This window comes from Pholcus phalangioides, unplaced genomic scaffold, assembly GCF_987345545.1.
Source record: "Pholcus phalangioides strain wild (caught in Gottingen) unplaced genomic scaffold, Ppha-v1.0 ptg000009l_1, whole genome shotgun sequence".
Taxonomy (NCBI): Eukaryota; Metazoa; Arthropoda; class Arachnida; order Araneae; family Pholcidae; genus Pholcus; species Pholcus phalangioides.
In genome coordinates this window covers 17623585-17648670 of record NW_028301602.1, presented here as the reverse complement: position 1 = coordinate 17648670, position 25086 = coordinate 17623585, and the positions used below count along the sequence as shown (strand labels likewise).

Genomic DNA, 25086 nt, shown 5'->3' with positions numbered 1-25086 from the left:
CCCGAATTATTTCTGCAATTCGGACTTTGGCAATTCGTGAAATGGTCTGCTCCGTCGCGAATTGGCCACACTTCGGGCTCTAGCAGTAACATATACGTGGATAATAGTAAGCAACAACATGGATGGTACTGAGGCTGATGCACTTTACGATGAGAGTGACTTTGATGATGATAATGAACTATTTGATATATCTCAGGGGTGGCTAGCAGATAAGTGATTTTGTGACCCGCGAATAGGTAAAATTATTGTATATGAAATTGATTTTCTGATCATTATTTGAGCAATTGGTTTCAACAGCAAACCAATTTATATTGGACTATATATAATGACTATTAACGTTCATTATTTCTAGTGAGACAATAATTTTATATGTTCTCATTATACAGGGTTTTGTTGCCTTGAAGACTGAGAGGGGTGATATTAGGCAACAAGAGGAACAAAAATTGCCATAGAACTACGTTTAGTCGGTGAAAATCGCAAAAATATTTATTAAGGGTGTGACTTCGAGTGGGTCAAAAAGGCTTATAATAAGTAGAAATAAACACAGATTTGACAGCATGATTACAACACAGCCTGTGGTGTACAAAATGAAGTACAATAAGTACAAAAAAAGGCAAGTAAATAAGTGCAAAAACCATTTACAGTCGATCCCGCTTATAACGTTCCCACTTAGAACGTTTTCCCGCTTATTATGACATATTTTATTTATTTATTTATTTATTTATTATATACAAACCTGTGCAAGGCCAGTAGGCTCTAACTCCACAGGTGCACTATTCAAACAATCAATAAAATTGGAAAGAGACGGCAGGGAACATCAGTACACATTCATACACACGAATATATGCAAAGAGAAAAATGCATAAAAGATGACGCCAATAAAAAAAAATAAAATAAATAAAAAAAAATAAAAAATCCCCGAACACAAAACAACAATAAAATAAACATGTTTACACAATAAAATTCAATATATAAATCAGAATAAAATACATGTATATATATATTAAAAAAAAAACAAAGAAAAGTAAATAAAAAATCATTACATGTAATTCCAAAGTGAAATAATCAATAGAACTGATGGAAAGAAAAGTTGTATAAATAAAACTAGCATATATGCACCAATAAAACCCGACATGAACTAAAATGCATAGCACATTAAAAATGTTGAAAGATCAGAAGCGTTGAGAGAGTGACAGAATCTGTGATATGTAGATGAACATACGAGATCTGGTGGTAATTTGTTCCATACTCTTCCAACTCGGCATCGGAAGTTATAAAATTTAGCATTGTTCCTGGCAGTTGGAATTTTTATTTGTAATGAATGTCTTCTCAGTGATGGTCTGGGATTGATTTCAAAAAATGGAGTTGACTGACCCGTATATACTAAGTTGTGTACAAGTTTGAAGCACAGCTTTAAGTCGGCTTCAAGGCGACGCCATTCTAAAGAGTGGACGCCGAGACATCTCAGCCTTTCCTCGTATGGGCGATGACGCAGACTGCAAAACTGTTTGGTAAATGACTTCTGGACCTTTTCGATGAATTTTATATCTTTCATTTTGTACGGAGACCATATTTGCGAACAATACTCCAGGATTGGGCGTATAAAAACGGTAAATGCGTGCATGAGTGTAGCGGTATCACATTTTCCATACGCCTTCCGTAGGACATAAGAAGCGCGTCTCGCTTTACACACTATATTCGAATAATGTAAGTCGAAATTTCTGGTATTGCAAATGGTGATCCCCAAGTCAGTGTAGGAAGTGAACCTCTGGAGCTCTTCGCCACCCATCGAGTAGCTTGGACTCATTCTGTATCCCCCTATGTGCATGACACCACTTTTGTTAACGGAAATTGGAAGACGATTGACCACAGTCCAGTTGTGGAGACGTTGGCAGGCAGAATTAAGCTCTGTGTGTTCAGACGTGGGAAAAAACAGTTTAACATCATCAGCAAATTGTACTAGTGGAATTGGATGAGTGTAAAAAGCAATGTCATACGTGAATAGTACAAACAACAGTGGACCCAACACAGAGCCCTGAACTACACCGCTAGATACGCATTTTTTCCCAGAGAGGCAATCTTCAACACGAACCTGAAAAGTTCTAGAGCCCAGATATGACTGCAGTATTCGGCACATCTTTTCTGGCACACCCAAGTTCAATAGCTTTGTGATTAGAAGAAAGCGGTCTATTTTATCGAATGCTTTGTGAAAATCAATAAACAATATATCAATTTCGGTTTTTTCTTCAACGGCATTTGTCCAATAGTCGTGGCAAATTAGTTGTTGGATTAATAGTGATCGACCAGGAACAAAACCAAATTGATTAGATGGTATAAACCCTGAATTGATAGCAAATGTAAGAAGTTTTTGGACCAGACATCTTTCGAATATTTTAGAAGAAATATCAGTCAATGATACCGGGCGATAGTTTTGAGGATCAGAACATTTGCCTTTATTTTTGAAAATAGGACGAACTATGGCATTCCTCCAGGAATTGGGTATCATACCAAAGTCATAAAAATACTGGAACACTGCACTCAAGAAATAAGATGCCTCGTCTCGTAAGGCCCTGTAGAAGCTACCGGGGATACCATCAGGCCCAGTAGAAGAGCGAGAAGGCAGTGCATCTATTAAAGAAGCGATACCTCTAGCATCAAACATATCGATGAATTGGGAATGGTCTTGCATAAGGCCGCCATCAAAATGAACTTCTGTCGCGAACGGTAACAAGTAAGCGTCTGAAAATATGTCCGCAAATATATCAGCCTTAGATTGACTGTCAGTAATTATAGCTCCATCTACAACAAGGGATGATATAGATGCAGCCGAACGTAGTTTCCGTCGAGCGTCTTTGTAGAAGGCAGTACGATTATTATTGCCACAAATCGAACGGAGGTGTGCACTCTCGCTTGATGCAACGTACGCATTGTATTCCTGAGCCATGGCACAATATATTCGTTTGTTTAGAACACTCGGATACCTCCTCAAATTACGCCAAGCAATCAGTTTCCTCTTACCGATTAGTCGCAGTCTTTTATTTGCCACGTTGCTAAGTTTTAATGACATACGAGGAATATACCTCCAACAATTCAAAAAGAAAGTTTGAAATGCATCGAGGGGAGACATGCGCTTTTCCCGGATAGAACCAAAGAGATCATGTAGTAATAGAGAAAGAGCGTCATAATCCGCACTCCTAAAGTCATGTTTAGCCAAGCCTGAATAATTATTGGCTATTAAATTAGGCAGTCGAAAGAGAAATGGTATATGCGGTGGGTTGTCACTATTGCAGAAGGGTGGCAATGATCGTATGTCGATTATAAATTCGGGAACAGTGCACAAAAGAAGATCCAAGAAAGATCGTAGTCCGGTTGTCCGAACAACTGTCATTAAAATTTCCTATTTAAAGCGTTTTCCCGCTTACGACGTTTTTTTATGGCGGTATCGTTATAAACAGGATCGACTATATTTGACACAGCATGATTACAATACAGCCTGTGCAGCACAGTTCAATGTCAGAAAGTAGACGAAGACAAATAATTACAGGAGTTGTTGGCACCACAGGCTGTGTTGTACAATCACACATCATGCTGTCAAATAAATGTTTTTTCTACTTATTACTGGCCTTTTTGTCCCACTTGACGTCACATCCCCTTCATAAGTATTTTTGCGATTGTCACCGACTAAACGTGGTTTGCGATACCATGTTATATGACAATTTTTGTTCCTCTTGATGCCTAATATCATCTTTCTGAGTTTGTTGCCACTTCAAGGCAACACCGTATACTGCATTTTCGAACACACAGTTTCGTATAATGTTGGCCATTTTTCTTTTTTTGTCTCCTCGTTGGGCAAGTCAAGTGTGATGATGGCCTTTATCATAACGCATATCTGGTGTAATGCTCAGTGTGACGAAACTTTCCTAAATGGCATCTCGAAACTTTAATTGACTGTGTGTGTGTGTGGTGTCGGATGGTCGGGTTCTTATTATACCATTGAAGGGATTTCCACATCCGGACGCGATTATTAATCAGTTGCATGGTTAGTCGCATTGTTATTAAAATAAAATAAAAAAAATTAATTTTTTAGACAGTTCCCGTGTACTCCAAAACTCAATTAGAAACTTGTTGCCCTGCCTCTCCCCATGCAAACGAAAAAAAAAATTCCACGCATCTAAGTGTAATATTCACCGAGATATTCGAAGTCGAAAAACAGGAAATTCGGTGGGAAAAGTGTTAAATGCGGGTAAAACGGGTTTTCCGCATTTTTAACGCTGTTTTTTCCTAACATTCCTCCATTTTTCGATTTCGAATATCCCAGTGAATATTACACTTAGACACGTGGAATTTTTTTTTTTGAGACAGGGCAATAACTTTCTTATTGGGTTTTGGGGCGGCACACGGGGACTATTTAAAAAGTTATTTTTTTAGTTTAATAACTATACAACCCCTCGAAACATGAATAACATACATATCTGAATACTACAAGTTATTTAGAAACTTTTCCTAACTGGAAGTATACCCCTAGGATCAACGGTTCGCCAGTAAAATGTCATACCCCTTGTTTATACACCCTGTATAAAAAATCGTGCAATATGGTCTCGCATCGGGAGAACAGTCAAAAAAAAGGATTAAATAACCCTTTTTTTTGCGTAATTTACAAAATAAAAACTGGTAAATGATTACAATGATAATATTTCTGAAAGACCCACTATGTAAATCATTTTTATTAATTCAGTAAAGAAATTATTAATTGAAATTTAATTTAAGAAGTTTTTTTTGACATTTTATTCGATTACCTTTGATTTTTTTTTTCTTTTCCCTCCGAGAAGGAACTTTCTTCTCTCCCTCTTTGAGATTAATTATTAAGTTAATGAGTGAAGAAGAAATAAAATTCAAAACAAAAAAACAAAAAAAATGTCACCCTTTAGGGTTTATTGCATTTTTGTGTTGCTCTAATTCGATGTGTTTGCTTCCTTTGCTTTTAATTCGTTGATAATTTCTTTACTGGGAGGTGCACCAAAGGCAAACTCTTTTTGGATCAATTAGATTTGCTCTTGACACACAAACTTTCTTCTTATTTATTTATTATTTTTTAAAATCTTCTTTAGAGCTTCATTAGATTAACGGGAAAAAACACGTGTTTGCTCACTTAATGCAAAATTTACAAAACGGGCGTGTGATCAAGGCTTGACCGTTTATTTTTGATTTGCAAAAGAACAATGTCTTTAAATGGCTATTGGTGCTTTGATTGTACACATTTTCTTTTTTTTTTTTTATGAATGATGTTTATTGAGAAGTTTTTTTTTAAGAAGGGATTGCGTATTTTAATATTCAGAAATTATCGTGTTAAGGTTTTAAGTGGGATCGACGTTTGGAAACAATTATCTATGTTCAGTCGTTATTTGTATGCCGTCGAACTCAGTTATAACGATCTCGGTTGTAATGTTGCCTCGGATATAATGTCAATAATTTGCAGTTCGGAATGAATTCCCATAGAGAATGATTTTAATGAACTTTGTGAACCTTTTGCTTATATGTAACATCGGTGAAAAACAACCGTCTAAGATATAACGACAATTTTTTCGTTACTTTTGTTTCCGTTTCAATGACGTTTTCCCAAGAAATTCCTCAGATTGGAGCTTATCACATTTAGGGAACGTTTTTTGTTACGTTTATACTCAAAATATATTGATTACATGTCCATAGTTGCGACTTGCTCATTGACAGGACATGGCCATTGGTGTACGCAAAGGAAGGTTCTAACCCCCTTTGAACCAAGATTATAGTGTTATTTTGCAGGAAGAAACGTAAAGAACCCCCCCACCCCAGAAGGGAAAAAATCTAAACCCCCCCCCCGAGAAAATTCTGCGTACGCCTATGGACATGACCATTACACAATGCCAGTATGCAATGACCATTATACGTGATAGTCATACAAAAAAAATTTCACCGTATTTTGCTCCCTCTTCCCGATGTTTTCTTATTAAAAATATCCCGTTGTGTATTTTTTTTTTTAACGAAGCTTGTAATTCCTTATCTTCAGTAGAATCAGGAATTACGGTAATTTGAATAAGTTATAAATTGTGTTATAATGAATGTGACTGAACACATTCGTACCTCACGTATTTGTCCAGTTCACTTTTTTTTCAATGAAATGAATTTTAGCGCAGACTTGCTTTAGCACTTCATCAAGGATTATTTACAAGAAATAATTTGGATTTGGCTGGCAATTGCAACATTTCAGCGAGAAAATTGGCGATGTCCCGTATTTATTATCTCAATTTCTCGCAGTTTTCCTGATCAAACATAGCCACCCTAATAATAATAAAAATAATAATGTATCAATGAAATGAATGGAAATAAATAATGAAATATTCAACTGCTATTCGATTACATTTTTCGTCGAAAAAGGCCTTGGAAACGTCAGCCTCCGTATCCTAATGCGTAGTGTAACCAGGGCGGGACTAAGTCATTTAGCGGCTCAGTGCGAGAACAGTTTTGCGGCCCTCTTTAATCTTTATATGTATGCTGCTTCCTTCCGCCCACGAGAGATATGATAGGGATTTGGGCTTAGAGATTAACTCATTTTCGCTCTACACGTTCATCGAAAATCAATTTATTCCCTCCCTTTAAAAAACTCTGAATCCGGGTCCGTCAAAGAACCTTTCCGAGGAAGGTTCCAGAGTGTATCGCCGTCTTAATGAATGGGCATAGGTCCACTGGGTGGTTAGGGAGCCTCATGTTAACGAGACATATGTAAAACGAAATAATGTCTAATGTATGAAAAAATATTTTGCATTGGAGTGGCTGGCACCTCATGTCCGGGAGACGAGCCGAGAGAATTTATTTTCCCTGGAGGCTCACGGTATTGTTAAAACCAAGAACCCCCCATAGGAAAGGGTAACAGGGTTCTGTGGCAGTGCCGTCTAAAGAGAATTATGGGCCCCCTGCCAAAGTGTTTTTTTTTTCGAGGCCCCCCCTACTTGGTTAAAAATGCCTACCTACCAATTTACATTTTTAATCTCGAAAATTTTAACCAGACTGAATTTTCGCGAGGTCCCTCTGCACTTGAGGCAGCATCCGCGTAGTGCCCGGGTGAGCCCATGCGTCAAGACGTCACTCCTCTGGGGCCCCTCAGGAATTAGTCTTATATTTTTTTTCCAATATTTAAAATTATAATTTTCTTGAAAATCAATAATTATAAGCAGTGCCGTCTTTACGCATAGGCTCACTTCTCGGGCATGACCCAGGGGCCCTCAAGAGAAGAAGGGCCTCAGAAAAATGAGAAGTGAAGACTAATCCTGTTTTAACGAATATCGTTATAGCGAAAATCTCGTTTTAACGAACACTTTCCTATTCCCTCAGATAAGTTTATATAGGAACAATGCAAAAACTTGGAATTTTTTTATAACGAAATGATTTACCCGGTCTCTTGGAGTTCGTTATAACGGGATTCGACTGTAGTTGAATTTTTTTCGAGAATTTTCCAGGTAGGGCCTCATAAAAATCAATTTGCTTAGGGCCCATGATGCTCTTAAGACGGCCCTGATTACAAAGAATCAGCTAGAAATCAGTCTGAGGTCCTGTCAAAAATCAAAGCTCCATTCACAGGATGATGTGTGTGTGTGTGTCACGATTCACTGTGATAGCCAATGTGTGTCCGTTAGTACATCTTATATTTTATCAACAGATCGACAGAACTTCAAGTTTTGGCTTTTTAAAGCAGTTATAGTTTTAAAAAGTTCAGTTTTTAACGGTCCGGTGCAATCGCACCCTTCGCATCTGCCTAAATCCGGCCCCGAGCATGACGAAAGTAGCTGCTGCAAATTAATAGCTTCATCCCAACATTAACGAAAATGGACATAGTGCTTGTTCTCTATCTCCGTCGTACAGATTTATTTGTGGCAACCTACCACAAGGAGGACGATGACAGGTCTCCAGCTTAAAAACCTCGGAACCAACGATCTTTCACCTTTTTGTTTCATAATTTAATTAGAAAATCAATTTGAGGCCTTCGATGAGAGTCCTGGCTGCGGAGCCTCGTTGGAAACTTTGGCCTATGGTTAATCCTGTTTGCAAGGGACATCACATGGGTGGGGCTGACAGAGCTTCTGCCCGGGGACCCGAAACGATTATCTTCTTTTTTTGCAACATAATTTAACTAATTAACTATGGTGCCAGTGAAAAGTCTTGCCTAGAGGTACACCAAATACTCCAGCCCAGAGGTCCTGCTGCAACTAAACCGGACGCGCATCCCGTGCAGGGGTCGTGCTGCAGCATGTAGGGTATGTATGTCGGGGCCGTTATAAAAGCATCATGGGTCCCAGGGCCAAGTAATTTTTCTGAGGCCCCCACCTGGCTAAAAATGCTTACCTACAAATTTGCATGCTTACTCTCAAAAATTTCAATCAGATCTCATTTTTGTGAGCCTCCCTTCACTCTTGGGGGCCCCGCTCCGTGCCCGGGGTTACGTTGAGACGGCACTGCTATCTGTGTGTATAAAACGTAAGACTGAGTCATGTTTCAAATGTGATATGTATCTATAAACCTTTTAACGTATCTATGGAAAAATGCAATATAATTAATCTAATTGGTCAAAATTGTCATTGCAAAATTTCGTCAGCAGCTTAGCATATTTCATATCTTCAAAAAGGGGTGGTTGATGACGTAAGCAACCTTCAAACCTCACCCCCCTCCCGCTTGTCATCAAAAGTCAGCAAATCCGAACCCCCCCCCCCCCCCCACCCCGATGCTGACGTAATACTTGAATGACCCCTAAACACAATATGGCTCTTCATTATAAAGAGCTTGCGATCCTAATCCATGGTCGGAGTTTTTCTCATCTTATCCAAATAAATCAATAGAATTTTAACTTTTTTTTTAGCTATTCAAGTCACATTTAAATCCCTAAAATGTATTTGAATCATATTTTGTGGGCCCGGTGGGGTTATATCCTTCGTGTCTGCTGGCCCCTAGTGGTAAGTGATGATGTACATTGACCCGCACATAGGAGTGCATTTCCTAGTGATACTCCTTGATTTAACGATTGAGAATTAAATCAGCCTCGTTTACAACTTCACCAAACTTCTGATTGACGAGAAGTGTCTCTTTTGTATCATGAGCAGGTCCTTCACATTGCGAATGAGGGGCTCCCCACAGGCCAGAATTATGTTCATAAGCCTCCGGACCAAGAGAATAATCCCTCTATATTTAATTTTGGAGGCCCCGTGCGCTTACAAACTAAAGCCCCGTCAGCTTTCTCCTTTTCCGGGCCAGTATTGAGAGATTCCAAATATTATTCACAGCTGATTAAATAAACAAAACCGAAAAAAAACATGTCAAAACCAATGAACAACGTGGAATTTAAATCTCTCCAGAGTCTTCTACATTTTCATTTTATTACCAAGCTATAAATCGCTACCGCCATTGCAGTAAATATAGTACTATACGTGTCATCGATGTAATTTCTGGTTTCGGTTCCGTTCTTTCGTCACCGAGTAACACGTGGGAAATCCAGCGAGTTTGAATATTTATGATTTGCCGAACTCTTGAGCAAACTCGAGGAGAGAGAGAGCAAAAAAAAATAGCCGTATATATACGCTTGTAAAAAAAGTGTTTTCTTTACAAGAAAGAAGAATGTGGGCGGGAGATATCTTACGGCTCCTTTGGGTATAGTTGAGTGTGCGCTCGTAAACACACGCACGTGTTTCACACGGTGGAACGTTTACCACCATCACAACAAGGAATCACAGCTGGACACATCGGACGCGACCTCCTTCCAGCGATACTAAAAAGTGAGTGAAAAGAGAAATAAGAGAAGAAAAATTTTGCGTTTATAACGCGGCCGACTTTGCAATCGGCACGTTTTCATTTTCCTTTTGCCCAGATGTAAACACGGTAATGGTTTTTTCTTCTTCGCATTCTCCCGTGCAAACCGCAGAATGTTATTAAAAATATTATTTTCGGACTTAGTTTTTTCTTCTTCTAATTCCCTGGCCGATACTGCCGAAAACAGCGCTTGCTCACCGGAAACACCCTAGACTTTTCGGCACAGGATATACGACAACGTGTATAATTTCAATTTAGCAATCCAGTGGAATTAAATAAATTCCTTTTTTCGTGGGGGGGGGGGGGGGATTCTCCTGGGAATAAAATTCTCATGAGTAAAAGTCACTGCGTAGTCTGTATGATATATGTAAGGAGCCGTTATGTAAGTATTACGTAAGAAAATTTTTAGCCATTTTTGACCCCTCCCCCACCCTTGTCAGCAAAATTTCATCATCAGCTCTGGCCCTCTGAATCCTAACGCATATTGGTGAGATCAGAGACGTACACGGGGGGGGGGGGGCATAGGGGGGTTCCTCTCACGATCGAAAATTTCTTTTTTCAATGCCAAAAATTTTTTTTTTCTAAAATTGAAATTTTGGAAGAAAATACCTTTAAATGTTATTACAATCAAATTCTGTTAATTTCAATGTTATTTGAAGGCTGTGAACTCAAAATTTATCTTTAATAAATTCATTGTGACCCACCCTCTAAGCCATATAATGATAAATCGCATAAAGGCTCTTGGTCCGCGCGAATCAAGTATGGCCCTGGCGGGTTATCTGATGCGGCCTGCCCTCTTCAGACCTAATTTTGTAAAAATTAACTAAGCGGCACATTTACAGATCGATTAAGTGTCCCCTGCTACAATTCCAGAACATTTACGCGACCCGTGGCATATTTTCGGATCACTTAAATGACTCGGGACACAGTTCCAGAACACTTAACGATCCGTGCTACATTTGGAGATCCCTTGAGTGACATGTGACGTAGTTTTAGAGAACTTAAGTGGCGCCAGTGCGGTTCTACATCGCTCAAGTTACCCGCAGCACACTCTCAGATTATTTAAGTGATGCGTGACACAGTTCCAGAGCACTTAAGCGGCCCGGACACATTTCCAGAGCACTTAAGCGGCCCGGACACATTTCCAGATCACTTGGAACAGCGAAACATTTAGAGTTCACTAAAGTGGCTCTCCCTATAGGGCACTTACTTATCAATAGGGGGGGATGTTACTTCAAGTGCCTACAAACTATCGAAAGGTTTTTCTATTTTTTGGCGCCCCGAGTATATAAGACGCCATTAAAAATATTTAATATTTTCACATAAAGGGTGGTTGATGACGTAACCATTATCCAAACCCCCCCCCCGTCATCAAAAGTCAGCAAATCGGAAACCCCCCCCCCCCATTATCTCGATGATGACATAATACTTGAACCGCCCCTTAATTGTGTGAATCACTGGCAACATTTCCTTAGAGCTCAGTGTCTTCAGTGAAAGGACTAGGCCAGTGATGCGCAACCTTTTTTTTTAGGAGCGGGCCAAAAAACAGAAGAAAAAATTTCGGCGTACGCAAAGAGGGAGGGGGGGGGGGTTCTAACCCACTTCCTCAAGCCGAGATTATAGTGTTATTTTGCAGGAAAAAACGTAACTCCCCCCCGAGAAGAAAAAAAAATTTAACCCTCCCCCCCTGAGAAAATTCTGCGTACGCCTATACGGGCCGGACATATTCTGATATAAACTCATAGTTCGGAAGTTTCATGCTTAGAAGTGAAGTGGCGGAATGTGTTGTTTTCTTTGAAGACTGCCGCGGGGTTTTTCATTGAAAAATGAGACTCAATGGTTTATTATTTACAACTTTGAAAACAAATAAGTATATAGTCCCCCTCCCCCAGTATTCACGGGGGTGGCAGATGGCAGCACGACACATAACAAGCATTACACAAAAAAAACAAGAAAAAAAAACTTCACGTCAGGTTTCACTACACGTACACTCACATTCCCGCTTGTACCAATTCGTTAGAGGTTCCGCGGGAATATGGACGAGGTGCATGCGTGGTTTAGTAGTAGTAGTAGTATTCACGGGAAGGGGGGGGGTAGTTACATTCCGGAGGTGGCAGGGAATACGGAAAATCGGCGAATAGCACAAACCATTAACTTTGGGTTTTTCAGGCATGTCGTTTACATCAGTGTTTCTCACGGGCTCTAATACTAGTCACACTGGACCGTGAGTGATTCGCAGTTTCATTTTTCCCATTTATTTCTCGTGAGTTGTGTGTATGACCGGGCCTTTCACTTACGTAAAAGAAATTTACCGGGCCGCGGGCTTCCAAAGGTTTGGAAAATCACTGGCTTATATCTGCTTTGTGCTGAAGAAGTAAAAGGGAACGTCCAGTGATTTTTACTACTGAATGAACATTATAAGGCCTGTAAGCCGTTTCTCCTTTAATTCAACTTATTTGTTAGGGGGGTCATTCAAGTATTACGTCAGGCTGATTTTTGATGACAAGGGGGGAGGGGTTGAATGATGCTTACGTCATCAACCACTCTTTTATAAAAATATGAAATACTCTCTATGGCATCTTACTCGATGTGCCAAACCTTTCGCTGGTTTGTTGACTGCTGAACTGTCATTCTCCGCTTTTGATAAGTCCTCTATAGCGCCACTTTAGTAATCTGGAAATGTTCCGCGGATCCTTCAAGTGAACTGGAACTGTGTCGCGGGTCATAAATTATCTGTGAATGTGGCACGGGCCTACTTGAGTGATCTGAAAACGGACGACGGGCCGCTTTAATGCTCTGGAATTGTGCCACTGGTCACATAAGCGATCTGTATATTCACCGCTTGGTTCATTTTTACAAAATTAGGTTTAAGGCATATAATCCCGAGAACCACATTTGATCCGCGGCTCATGGGTTTAGCATATATGGCTTAGAGAGTGGGTCACAATGAACTTCTTAAAAAGAAATTTTGTGAGTTCTTAACCTTCAAATAGCATTGGAATCATCAGAAATTGATTATAATAACACTAGTAAAGGTATTTTCTTAAGAAATTTTAATTTTTTAAAAATATTTTTCGCATAAAGAAAGAAAAATTGATCGTCTGGGTTCGGGGATTGTCTCTGATCTAAGGGCGTAGCGAGGGGGGACTTTGAGGTCTGGACCCCCCCCCCCCATCCCCAGAAATGTGAGAACATGCCGGAAAAAACGGAAAAAGATGGCCAAATCTATTGTTCTATCACTTTGGTTCTTCCCCCCCCCCCCGAAATGAAAGTTGTCCCCCGAACGAAATTTCTGGCAACGCCCCTGGTCACGACCACCTAGATAACCTTTATCTAGGTGGTATCTAAGTTATCTAGGTGGTCGTGCGCTGGTACGATCCGTCTCGAAGCCCCTGCGAATCAAACGAAATTTTGCTGACGAGAGGGAAGGGGATCAGAGCTTTGCTGACATTTGCTGACTGGGGGGAGGGGGGGGGGCATTCAAAAATGGCTAAACTGCCCCTTAGAGTAATGATAACAAGGCTTCCTCTACCAATATTTTTACACGTGAAAAATACTGGTAGCTTCAATTGGTTTTTGATGCAAAAAATATTTTAAAAAAGAATTCGGCAGGAAATACCTTTTTATAGGTTATTATAATCGATTTCTGTTAATTTCAATGCTATTTGAAGGGTAAGAACTCAAAATTTCTCTTTTTAAAAAATTCCTTGCGATCCACCCTCTAAGCCATATATGCTAAACCCATGGCCCGCTGGCCAAATGCGGTCTTCAGGGTTATCTGATGTGGCCCGCCACCGCAAACCTAATTTCGTAAAAATGTAATGAGTGGCACATTTACAGAGCATTTAAGAGGCCCGTGGCACATTTTCAGATCACTCAAGTAGGCCCGTGTCACATTCACAGACCACTCAAGTTTCCTGCGACGCATTTACAGATCATTTGAGTGATACGCGATATTCCCAGATTACTTAATTGATCGCAGATCATTTGAAGCATCAGCGAAGCATTTGGAGATCACTTAATAAGTGGCTCTGTAGAGCACTGTATCTCAACCGGCTTCCGGCACACTTCCAAACACTTCCGGCACAACTCACTAGGTAGTAAATTGCCCATGGCGATACACCTGAGTTGTGCTCGGCCGGAAAGAAAAAGTGTATTTCATCGCCGGGCCTTGGCCCGGTACCGGATATCATTCATACCGGCGGGCCACGAGTGATTACCCGTTTTATTTTTCCTCATTCATTTTCCGTATGTCGTGTGTTTGACCAGGCCTTCGATTCACAAAAATGAATGGAACCTGGCCGTGGGCTTGAAAAGGTCTGAGAACCACTACTGTAGAGGACTTATAAGTAGGAAGAATATTAGTTCAAGTGCCCACAAACTAGCCGAAAGGTCTTTCACTAGCAAAAGCCTCCACAAACCAGAAGATTTAGTAAAAGACGTATTTTGGGCTTTTCCATTCGCATAGGCGTAGATAGACCTGGTAGTCTGGGGGGAGGGGGAGCACGATGATGATGTCAATTCATATATACATATATACATTAGACCAGTCGACTCCACCTTTGACGCTGCCCCCCCCCCCGCCCATGACCATTCGTTGAACGCGATTTTAATCTGCCGGTAATTTGATATAGCGCATCTTTTTTTAGAATCCTTTACTAATTAATTAAACATCACTACAAGATTCATTGAAAGCCTGGTTAGGGGGGGGGGGCATTCAAGTATTACGTCAGCATCAAGGGGGGGGGGAGGGGGTTTCGGATTTCCTGACTTTTGATGACAAGGGGGGGGGGGGAGTTTGAAGGTTGCTTACGTCATCAACTACCCTTTTTGAAGATATGAAATATTATAAGCTGTTGACGAAATTTTGCTGACGGGGGGGGGGGGGGGGAGAACGGGTCAAAAATGGCTAAAAATCTGCTTACGTAATACTTGAATGCCCCCTTATTTGTGCAGATGAAGATTACAAGGAAGTAAATTCATCCCTGCCCTCGCGGGGACTCGAACCCTGGTCTCTCGCTTGCCCTACCATCTAAGCAATAGAAGCAAACAGAATATTCCAACCTTATTCATAAGCGTATATATATGTTGAAAGGCTCCGTACATGGACGGCAGCAGCAGTCAACTAATAGCATTTCCAGACACACCCATCCTCCGGGAACGCTTCGATATCTCAATGAGATTGGAAGCGGGGTGTGTTTGGTTTTCAAAGGTCAAATTCAACTAATAGCTCGTGAATGACGTAGGCCACATCCGTGGCTTAGGTGATAGAGCATTCATCCGGCAAGCGCGAAACCGGGGTTCGAGTTCCCGTGGGGGCAGTGATGAATTTTCTTCCTTGTAGTCTTCATCTCCACAAATAACCAGTCTTTCGATAAGGGGTCATTCAATTATTACGTCAGCATCGAGAGTTTCGGATTTGTTGACTTTTGATGACGGGGGGGGAAGGGGTTTGAAGGTTGCTTACGTCATCAACCACCCTTTTTGAAGATATGAAATATTCTAAGCTACTGACGAAATTTTGGTGACAATGGGGGGGGGGGGTCAGTGCTTTGCTGACTTTGACTTTTGCTGACAGGGGGGGGGGAGTCAAAAATGGCTAAAAATCTGCTTACGTAATACTTGAATGGCCCCTAAATCTTGCATTAACAAGTGGAGAGGACATTTCTATTTATAATCATCACTAACTTATCGCCCTCAGGGGCGTCGGAAATGTTTTAGACCTGTGGGTGCTTGACTTCATTTTCATATAGGTAATTTTGACTTCTGAATTGGTGATGAGGTGCTAAGGCCCACATGCTAGAAAAATTCCGTAGGTGACGAGCACCAGGGCCGTAACTAAGATTTTCGCCGCCCTGGGCAAACATGATTCAGCCGCCCGGGGCAAACATTATTTTACTGCCCCACACACAACTTTAAAATTCGATAATTTTGTACTACAGTCGAATCCCGTTATAACGAACTGCAAGAGACCGGAGAAATCACTTCGTTATAACAAAATTTCGCTATATTGGAATTCCAGGTTTTTGCATTTTTCCTATGTAGTAAACTTATCTAAGTGATCAGAAAAGTGTTCGTTAAAAGGAGATTTTCGCTATAACGGTATTCGTTAAAACGGGATTCGACTGTAGTGTTCTTTGCTCCCTAATTTTAGATTTGGTTCCTCTTAAAACTGTCCACATGTAGTTTCTTGTGTTGAAGGCTACTATTTGTGTTTTTGGATTTTTGTTTCATTTATTCCATATGAGTTGCCACCCTGTTAATGTAGAAAACCATTACTTTTTGTCTTTCAAATATTTATGACGGTTTCTATGAATTCTTTTCTGAAATGTATTTTCCTGAATATGACATAAATATTAGAAATATAAGTTTCTTAAGAAACCAATGGGGACCGAAGAGAAAGCAGTAGAAGATGCGAACGTTTCACTTTCTCTCATAGTGAATTTTGTTTGTTTCATTAAATGAATACTTTTTCTGTAAGGGGCCGTTCAAGTATTACATCAACAAATTTTTAGCCATTTTTAGCAAAGTTCCGTCAACACATGCCCCTACCGCCTAACGCATACTTGTGGGATCAGAAACGTACGCGCGGGAGGAATTCAGTGCGACCCGCCCTTTAAGCCATATATTGTAAACCCTTGACCCACGGACCAAATGTGACCCTGAAGGTTATCTGATGTGGCTTGCCCCCCTTAAACTAAATTTTGTAAAATGAACTAAGCGGCTCATTTACAGATCTCTTAAATGACCCGTGGCACAATTCCAGAGCTTTCAAGTGGCCCGTGGCACATTTTCAGATCACTGAAGTAGGCCCGTGGCACATTCAATGATCACTTAAGTAACCCGCGACACAGTTCCAGAACACTTAAACGATCCGGGGCACATTTAGAGATGCCTTGAGTGACATGTGGCACAGATTTAGAGCACTTAAGCGGCGGTTCTACATCACTCAAGTTACCCGTGGAACATTCCTAGATTAGTTAAGTGATCCGTGGCATAATTACGGATCACTTGAGTGATGCGTTGCACAGTTCCGGAGCACTTTCAGAGGTCCGGACACATTTCCTGAGCACTTGAAGGATTCGTGAAACATTTAGAGATCGCTGAAGTAGCTCTGTAAGGCATTTATCATCTGGGAGAATGTTAGAGTCCAGGTGCCCGCAAACTAGCCAAAGGTTTTTCTCGTTTTTTGCGCACCGAGATGCCATTAAGAATATTTCATATTTTCATAAAGGGTGGTTGATGACGCAAGCATCATCCAAACCCTCCCTCCTTACCTCCCCTTGCCATCAAAAGTCAGCAAATCGGGAACCCCCTCCCCTCATCGATGCTGACGTAATACTTGAATGACCCCTAACATAATGTATGACTGAAAGCTTTGGTTATGCTTTAATTTATTATTATCATTCTCTTGATTTGGATGCCTTTTTTAAGGCGATTAAACTAATCATGTCATTTAGTACGAAATTTATAAACGTCTCCAGGGCGGAGATACGGGGGAGGGGCGTGAGAGGGGGCATTGCCCCCCCCCCCCAGCGTCAGTGGGGGAGTAAACCGATCTAATGTATATATATATGTAATTGACATCATCATCATGATCGTGCCTCCCCCATCAATAATGACCGTGTACCCCCCCCCCAGACTTCCAAGTCTTTCTCCGCCTATGACCAGACCCCGGCAGGCCCCACAACACTACAAAAACATATTAATGCATTAATTAAACATATTCCAGCAACGTGTAACGCATGTATGGAAGCATTGTCAAGCTGAAACAAAAAAAAAAAGTCTGCACACCCCCCCCCCCCCCCACTCCTCTCTAAAACTTGACCAAAAAAGATCTAAATGATTTACTAGTGCAGCCGAATCCCGTTTTAGCGAAAATCTTTTTTTTTTAACGCGCACTTTTCTAATTCCCCAGATAAGTTTACATAAGAATAAAATGCTGGAATTCCTTTACAACGAAATTTCCTTATAACGAAGTGATTTGCCCGGTCTCTTGGAGTTCGTTATAACGGGATTCGACTGTAATGCAGTTTGTAAAAAAATTATACCTGTTTAATGCAGTATTTTACAAATTCTTCTGTATTCACAATAGGGATGGGACGAATAGTGATTTGGCCGAATATACAGTCGAATACCGTTATAGCGAAAATCTCGTTTCAACAAACACTTTTCTATTCCGTCAGATAAGTTTTCATAGAAACAATGCAACAACCTGGAATTTCTTTAGAACGAAATTTCGTTATAACGAAGTGATTTCTCCAGTGACCTGGAGTTCCTTATAACGGGATTCGACTGTATATCGCGAAAAATCCCTTTTAATATGTTTGTAAAAATTCCTTAGTTTTTTGTTCTTCTGAGGGTATAACATCAGTGTTTTGCGCAACGTGCCCCCTGAAGGTGTTAAACGTCTTTACAGGGGCCACATAAATTTTATGAATTAAATAATTACAGTCGAAGCCCGTTATAACAAACTCCAAGAGACCGGATAAATCGCTTCGTTATAACGAAATTTCGTTAGAAATGAATTCCAACTTTTTGCATTTACCTATGTGAACTTACCCGTGGGAATAGGAAAATGTTCGTTAAAACGAGATTTTCGATATAACGGTATTCGTTAAAACGGGATTCGACAATACTTTTTTTCATTGCAAAAAAAATATAATTATAAATGAATTTTCTGGTGGTACTAACAATGTCGACTTGAAAGAGCTGCCATGATCAAAATAAATTTTGTTGCGCATAATGTGGTAATTTTTACCTCTCGATATAACAATAATCCCTCTACAACGGTATTTTTTATTGGTGCACAGAGCAGCATAGTTACATCCAGGTTACACTGTATGAAATCGAATATTGCGTTTATAAACGTGGAATTTCTTTTTCGTTGGACTCGAGAGAGACAATTTTCCAATTGGATTTTTGAGGACAGGGTGTCCGTATAAAAAGTTAACTTTTTTGTTATTTTAATAAATATACAACCCCTTCGCCATACAAATGACTTAGGGGTGATTCAAGTATTACGTCAGCATCGATGGGGGAGGGGGGGGGGTTTCGATTTGCTGACTTTTGATGACAAAAGGGGGAGGAGGGTTATAACGAACTCCAAGAGAAACCGGGTAAATCACTTCATTATAACGAAATTTCATTATAAAGATATTCCAGGTTTTTTGCATTGTTCCTATGTATAAAATTATCTGAGGGAATAGAAAAGTGTTCGTTAAAACCAGATTTTTTCGCTATAATGGTGTTCATTAGAGCGGGATTCGACTGTAATTGAAATTTTTTTTGTATTGCCGTGACACTGGCAATCAAATTTAACTATGATATATTGTATTTCAATATTACTCACAGAAACCACAATTTTTTTCCAACGCTTGTCGCAATTTTACATCTAATTAAGAAAATGTCAACCATCATTTATATATTATAATGCATCATAAAATTTACGACTTATTATCTTATTTTTTCCTCTCTAGATGTTCTTTGCCCACTTTCAGTATCTTAATACATATATTGTCTAGCTACAACCTTCAGTTAGCGAACTTGTGTAATACAGTCGAATCCCGTTATAGTGAACTCCAAGAGACCGGGGAAATAAATCACTTCTCTATAACGAAACTTCGTTATAAATGAATTCTATGTTTTTACATTGTTCCCTATATATAAACTTTTCTGAGAGATTGGAAAAGTTTTTGTTAAAACGAGATTTTCGCTATAACGGGATTGGACCGTACATTCACGCTCACTTTCACCTTATTGCAGTAGGATTCTATTTTTAGTTTCATGTTTTCCTCATCCTAGAAATTCACCCTGACATAGCCTCTTTGACAGAAAGGGATGTATGTGTACTCCACAAAATAAAATATAATCAGTAAATACGGGAAAATTTCTTATTAATTTATAATTTTATAGTCTGATGTGCACTTGGGTTCACACAGATATTCGGCCGAATAACTAAGCATTATTCGGCAAAAGGGCCGAATACGGAATATTCGTCCCATCCCTGATTTTCAATCGTTTCAATCGAACACTAGGTAAAAGAAAAAACGTTCACGTTCTTTTTTAAGTTCTAGGGATGGCCAACTTCTTTCTGTTCGCGGGCCAACATAATGGTTCAAGTGTAGCGTCGCGGGCCGCCGCACCAGTGATGCAGCTTCGGCGTATAAGCCGCACCAATATTAATTGAATTAATTAGTTAGTTATTAAGTTACTTTTCCTCACTAGAAATAAGAAGTTTGTAAGCAGTTTTGTTAATCAAGAAATCTGCTGTTAGAGAACCGATAGTTCAATTAATGACCAACAAATTTAGTTTTTCCACGGTACCTTTACCTTTTGTCGCGGGCCGCACAAAATCACTTCACGGGGCCCATGTTCTAGATCACCATGTTCGTGGCAAAATACAGTAGGCCCTTACCCAAAACACACTGAACGCAATTATAACTGCATTCTCAGTGTCCTCTAATAATTATTAGAAAGAATTCTGACTTTTTTTTTAATTGTTAAATTTAGAAAAAAATTTCCTCCCACACTGTTTATTGATACAGTCGAATCCCGTTATAACGAACTCCAAGAGACCAGAGAACTCGCTTCGCTATAACAAAATTTCATTATAAATGAATTCTAGTTTTTTGCATAGTTCCCTATGTAAACTTTTCTGGGGGATTAGAAAAGTGTTCGTTAAAACGAGATTTTTTTTCTCGCTATAACGGTATTCGTCAAAACGGGATTCGACTGCATTTTCACATTTGTATTAATCAAAATCAGGATTCACAGCATCGTAACTTGATAGTTAGAAGGAAAAACAATTATGTCGTTAACGTTAATTGTTTGAAGACAATTGTTTCAGGATGATTATCGGGGCAAAAAACATTGTTATACCTTTTAATTATTTAATAGTGCTATTAACTAGGGCCGTCTTTAGAGCATCATGGGGCCCCCCCGGGCCAAGTGATTTTTCTGAGGCCCTATTAGGCAAATTGTCGAAAATTTCAACCAGATCACATTTGTGTGAGGGTCCTCGGGTGGCCTCATGCGCTAAGACGGTACTGCTATTAACTTGTTTCTTGTGCGTCTTTAGGGAATTAATCCAGTGGTTCCCAAACATTGCACCATAGCCCTTTAGGGTGCCGTGAAATCATTCAGGTTTGCCACGAGATATTTAAAGAATAAAGTTATACAGTCGAATCCCGTTTTAACGAATAGCGTTACAGTGAAAATCTTTCTTTAATAAACGCTTTTTTATTCCCTCAGATAAGTTTACATATGAACAATGAAAAAACCTGGAATTCCTTTATAATGAAATTTCATTATAACGAAGTGATTTACCCGGTCTCTTTGGAGTTCGTTATAACGGGATTCGAATGTATTCAAGTTGTAGTAATATTGAGAAAATTATTCCTAAAAAATCTACCGCAGCAATCAAAAATTTTATACGAAAAACGTATCAATATAATGGGTCGTACTTTTTTTTCTGACATCGAATCAATGTACAGCCGAATCCCGTTTAAACGAATACCGCTATAGCGAAAAAAAAATCTCGTTTTAACGAACACTTTTTTTATTCCCTCAGATAGGTTTAAATATGAACAATACAAAAAAATTCCTTTATGACGAAATTTCGTTATAACGAAACCGGGTCTCTCGAAGTTTGTTATAACGGGATCCGAGTACACCACTTCGTTATAACGAAATTTCGTTATAAAGGAATTCCAAGTTTTTTTTGCATCGTTCCTATGAAAACCTATCTGAGGGAATAGAAAAGTATGCGTTAAAACAAGATTTTTTCGCTATAACGGGATTCGGCTATATCTATATATAGAGTTTACGGTTTTTGGGAAATTTCGAAATTAAGAGATTATACTTCAATGGCGTTAACTTCAATTTCACATAGAGTAAATTTGATAATTATAAATTAATTAACTATAAATATTGTTAATGTTAAATTAATTAAATGGTAAATGCTAGAGTAATTCAAAAAAATGACATACCCTCAAAAATGTAAACACTCACAGATTCTTTTATATTTATAATATGATATCTCTTGTGCAACATCCGTAATATAATTCAAAGCTGTAGATATATAGAGCGTATTTGTACAGTAGAAAGTATTCACATAGCGGTTGACGCAGCCGAGTGGTTATACGCAGCTGAATACAGGGCCGTAGGGTGCTGGTGATGTGGATGGTGGTGGTGATGATGATGGTGGTGGTAATACGGGGCAGCGGCGTCCGTGAAAGAAGACGCAGATGAGTTCATCATCTGCGGCGCAGTGGAGTAAGGTCCGTAGGAAGGGATGTCGTACATCTTCAAGTCCATTTTGGCCTCGCAAGGTGAAGACGAGATGATGTTGTTGATCGAGAATGGGTGACTTTCGGCGCTGGGGATCGGGTCGCACTTCAGGGAGTGATGAACGGAGAACATGTCCAGGGCCCTGAACAGCTGCTGCTGCTCGTTCTGGTGGGTGTCCAGGAATGCCGTGGGATTGTTGTTGCCCGAGACGTAATGATCCGAATTCCTCACCTGACCCGGGATTAGATCGCCCTGCTTGCAGCAGTCCTTCCTGCTCTTGAGGAAGTGCAGCTCCTGCAGGTTGTCCGAATGGCGGTCCGCCGCCGATTGGTGGTAGAAGTTGCCAGAGGTGACACCAGTCCCGGAACTGTCGTGGTGCTTATTAGAACTCATCTTGAGATCAGCTTTATTTTGGCATTTGGTACTGAGGGCGCACGACCCGAGCTGATCGTTACCCTCCGACGATCCGGGTCCGTCCAAACCGCGCGACTCGGATTTCTGACGGCCCTGTAGTCTTTTATGCGCCTGCCTGAGCGCTTCCTTTTTGCTGCACTTGAACCGTTTCTGCCGCCTGAGGAAACACCCGTTCTCGAACATGTTACCGGAATCGGGATGCAGAGTCCAGAAGCTGCCCTTCCCGGGCTTGTCGGGGGTCCTGGGCACCTTGACGAAGCAGTCGTTGAAGCTCAAGCTGTGCCTGATGGAGTTCTGCCAACGCTGCTGGTTCTGCCTGTAGTACGGGAACAAGTCGACGATGAACTGGTATATCTCGCTGAGGGTCAGCATTCTCGTGTGGCTGTTCTGTATGGCCATCGTTATGAGCGATATGTACGAATAAGGGGGTTTCGCGTGGCTGTACGACCTGCGTACCTTCTCGTTGCGTAAGCTGTCCGTCAGGACGATGGACGAACCGTCGTTCTGCTGGTGTCCGACGTAATCCCGGTTGTTGATCGACGAATTATTCACGTCGGCCGATGGATTAAGTCCGTTCGGGTTCATCGGAGTAATGCTAGCGATAGGTGACACCGACTGTCCGACTCCCGGGGCGCCGTTGGTGCTCGGTGCGAAGTATCCCATGTTGTGAGCCGCGATTAGTCCCGGACCGAACGTCTGGTTGGAGTAGCTGATAGGCACTGAACTCGAATTCACTGGATACGGACTCGCCGCCATTGCCGTTAATCCACCGTCTTGGTAGCTTTTCGGTGTAAGCATATCCCGACTGATTTTTCACTTGACAGAGAGAAGCACTTGCTAGAATTATTTTTTCTAACTTTTCACGGCTTTTTAGAACATTTGGCGAGCATTTTTGAACACGCGTAAATCCTTAAAGTCTAATTAGAAAAAAAAAAAAAATTATTGGAATGTTCCGGAATGTGTTCGACACAAAATAACCGCTACAAAAGAAATCAGTCGAAAGCGATTGGCCTGAAGGGGAAAGAAAACAAATCGGTTGACATCTAGGGAAATAGATAAATGTTGTCCGCGCGAGATATCGGTTGATGACTCACAGACGGAACCCCGGGTAGGGCTGGAAAGTATCTTATCTGTCCTTCAGGAAAACACACACATAAAGAATTCAAAGTCCAAGTTATCTCTCGAGGGGGGAGAAACACAATAATATGAAGCACACTTACACACAAACTAAAACAATATCCTTATAGTTAATGAAGATGTCGATGACCATTCAATCCATTGATTTCTATGTAAATGACGCTGGGGGGGCTGAAAAAAAACGAAAGTTGTCCACTTTTATGGAGAAGATTCATCCGAAACACAACCACTGTGTGTACTCATTGGTTACTCATATCCACACAATGGGTTTCTTTCTTTTTCTTGTTAGAACATCACCGGATTTATCTCGTTCGGGTTCTATATGTTGGTGTTGGACAAACACCAGAGTCCCACTGATGCTTCTGTTTCTCTGGTTGTGGACAGAGCAAGTAAAAATAGATAAAAAAAAAAAAAGAGAAGAGAGAGAACAGCGTGGAAATCGTCTATTCTTTTCTGTATGAACACGACGGAGCAAAAGGCTACAAATATTACGAGCGCGAACACACACACACACGCAAAAAATTGTCTCTAAGGTTAGTTGTGAGTTCTTGGTAAATATTTTGCGGCAAAGAGCAGCAGCAGCACCACCACTGGGTTTATACAAAGATAGATATATAAAAAGGATACATACACACACAAATACTCTCTCTCTCTCTGTGATGACGAGAAGTCGAAAAATCCGACACGCCCCTTTCTTTCGCAATGTCTATGTGTGTGTGTTGGTGAACGCCTACTTTCTGTGACGTCATGGTGAGAGAAATCTTTTCGGCCAACCGGATGTCTGAGTTAGGGGAGTGGACCAATAGAAGAGCTCTCAGCGATTATGTCTCTCCCTCCCCCCCCCCTTTGTCCAGCTCTAACCGATCACGATCATCGGTGAATCAAAGTTTTTATTTATAAAGTAATCACGTGGGAATTAATGCAACACCGAAACGGAAAAAAATACGCGCCGACATGAAAATTTTTTTATTTATTTATTTGGTACAAACACGTGAAAAAGGCCGAAGGGCTCTGAATTCACTAGGTGTACAAATTCATATAAACCATAGTTTCCCATCCTTTTTTGTCCCCCCCCCCCTCGCCCCCTTCAGAAATTTTTTTCTCCCATCACCCCCCAACGCAATCTAAGTCATAGGATCCCATGTTATACCCGTAGCTTCTACGGCCCCCCTGGAACATGCCATCGCCCCCCCCCCCAGAGGGGGCGTTAACGCCCACGTTGGGAATAACCGATATAAACAATGAATGAAATTAGAAGGAAAAAAGCAGGGGATATATCAGTAAAAACAATAAATTGATCAGGCGCATGAATATACTGCATGTAGAGGGAAAACTGCGTGTAAAAGATGACACTAATAAATACTGCATGTTTAAAAAAATCCCCGAAAATAACAAACAGTAAAATACTCGTTGTAC

General features: G+C 40.4%; 1 protein-coding gene across 1 annotated transcript; it reads right to left on the bottom strand.

Annotated features, from left to right (window-relative positions):
* Positions 1 to 21827: 21827 nt before the first annotated feature.
* On the bottom strand, positions 21828 to 24248 carry LOC149082154 (forkhead box protein A1-like). The gene has a single exon (XM_089236866.1). The coding sequence runs from the start codon at positions 23329 to 23331 to the stop codon at positions 21940 to 21942; it is 1392 nt and encodes a 463-aa protein (XP_089092992.1). The 5' UTR covers positions 23332 to 24248; the 3' UTR covers positions 21828 to 21939.
* Positions 24249 to 25086: the final 838 nt, after the last annotated feature.

Bases quoted from the DNA above. Each gene is read 5' to 3' on its own strand.
- LOC149082154 (XM_089236866.1), bottom strand. From the start codon at position 23,331: ATGCTTACACCGAAAAGCTACCAAGACGGTGGATTAACGGCAATGGCG.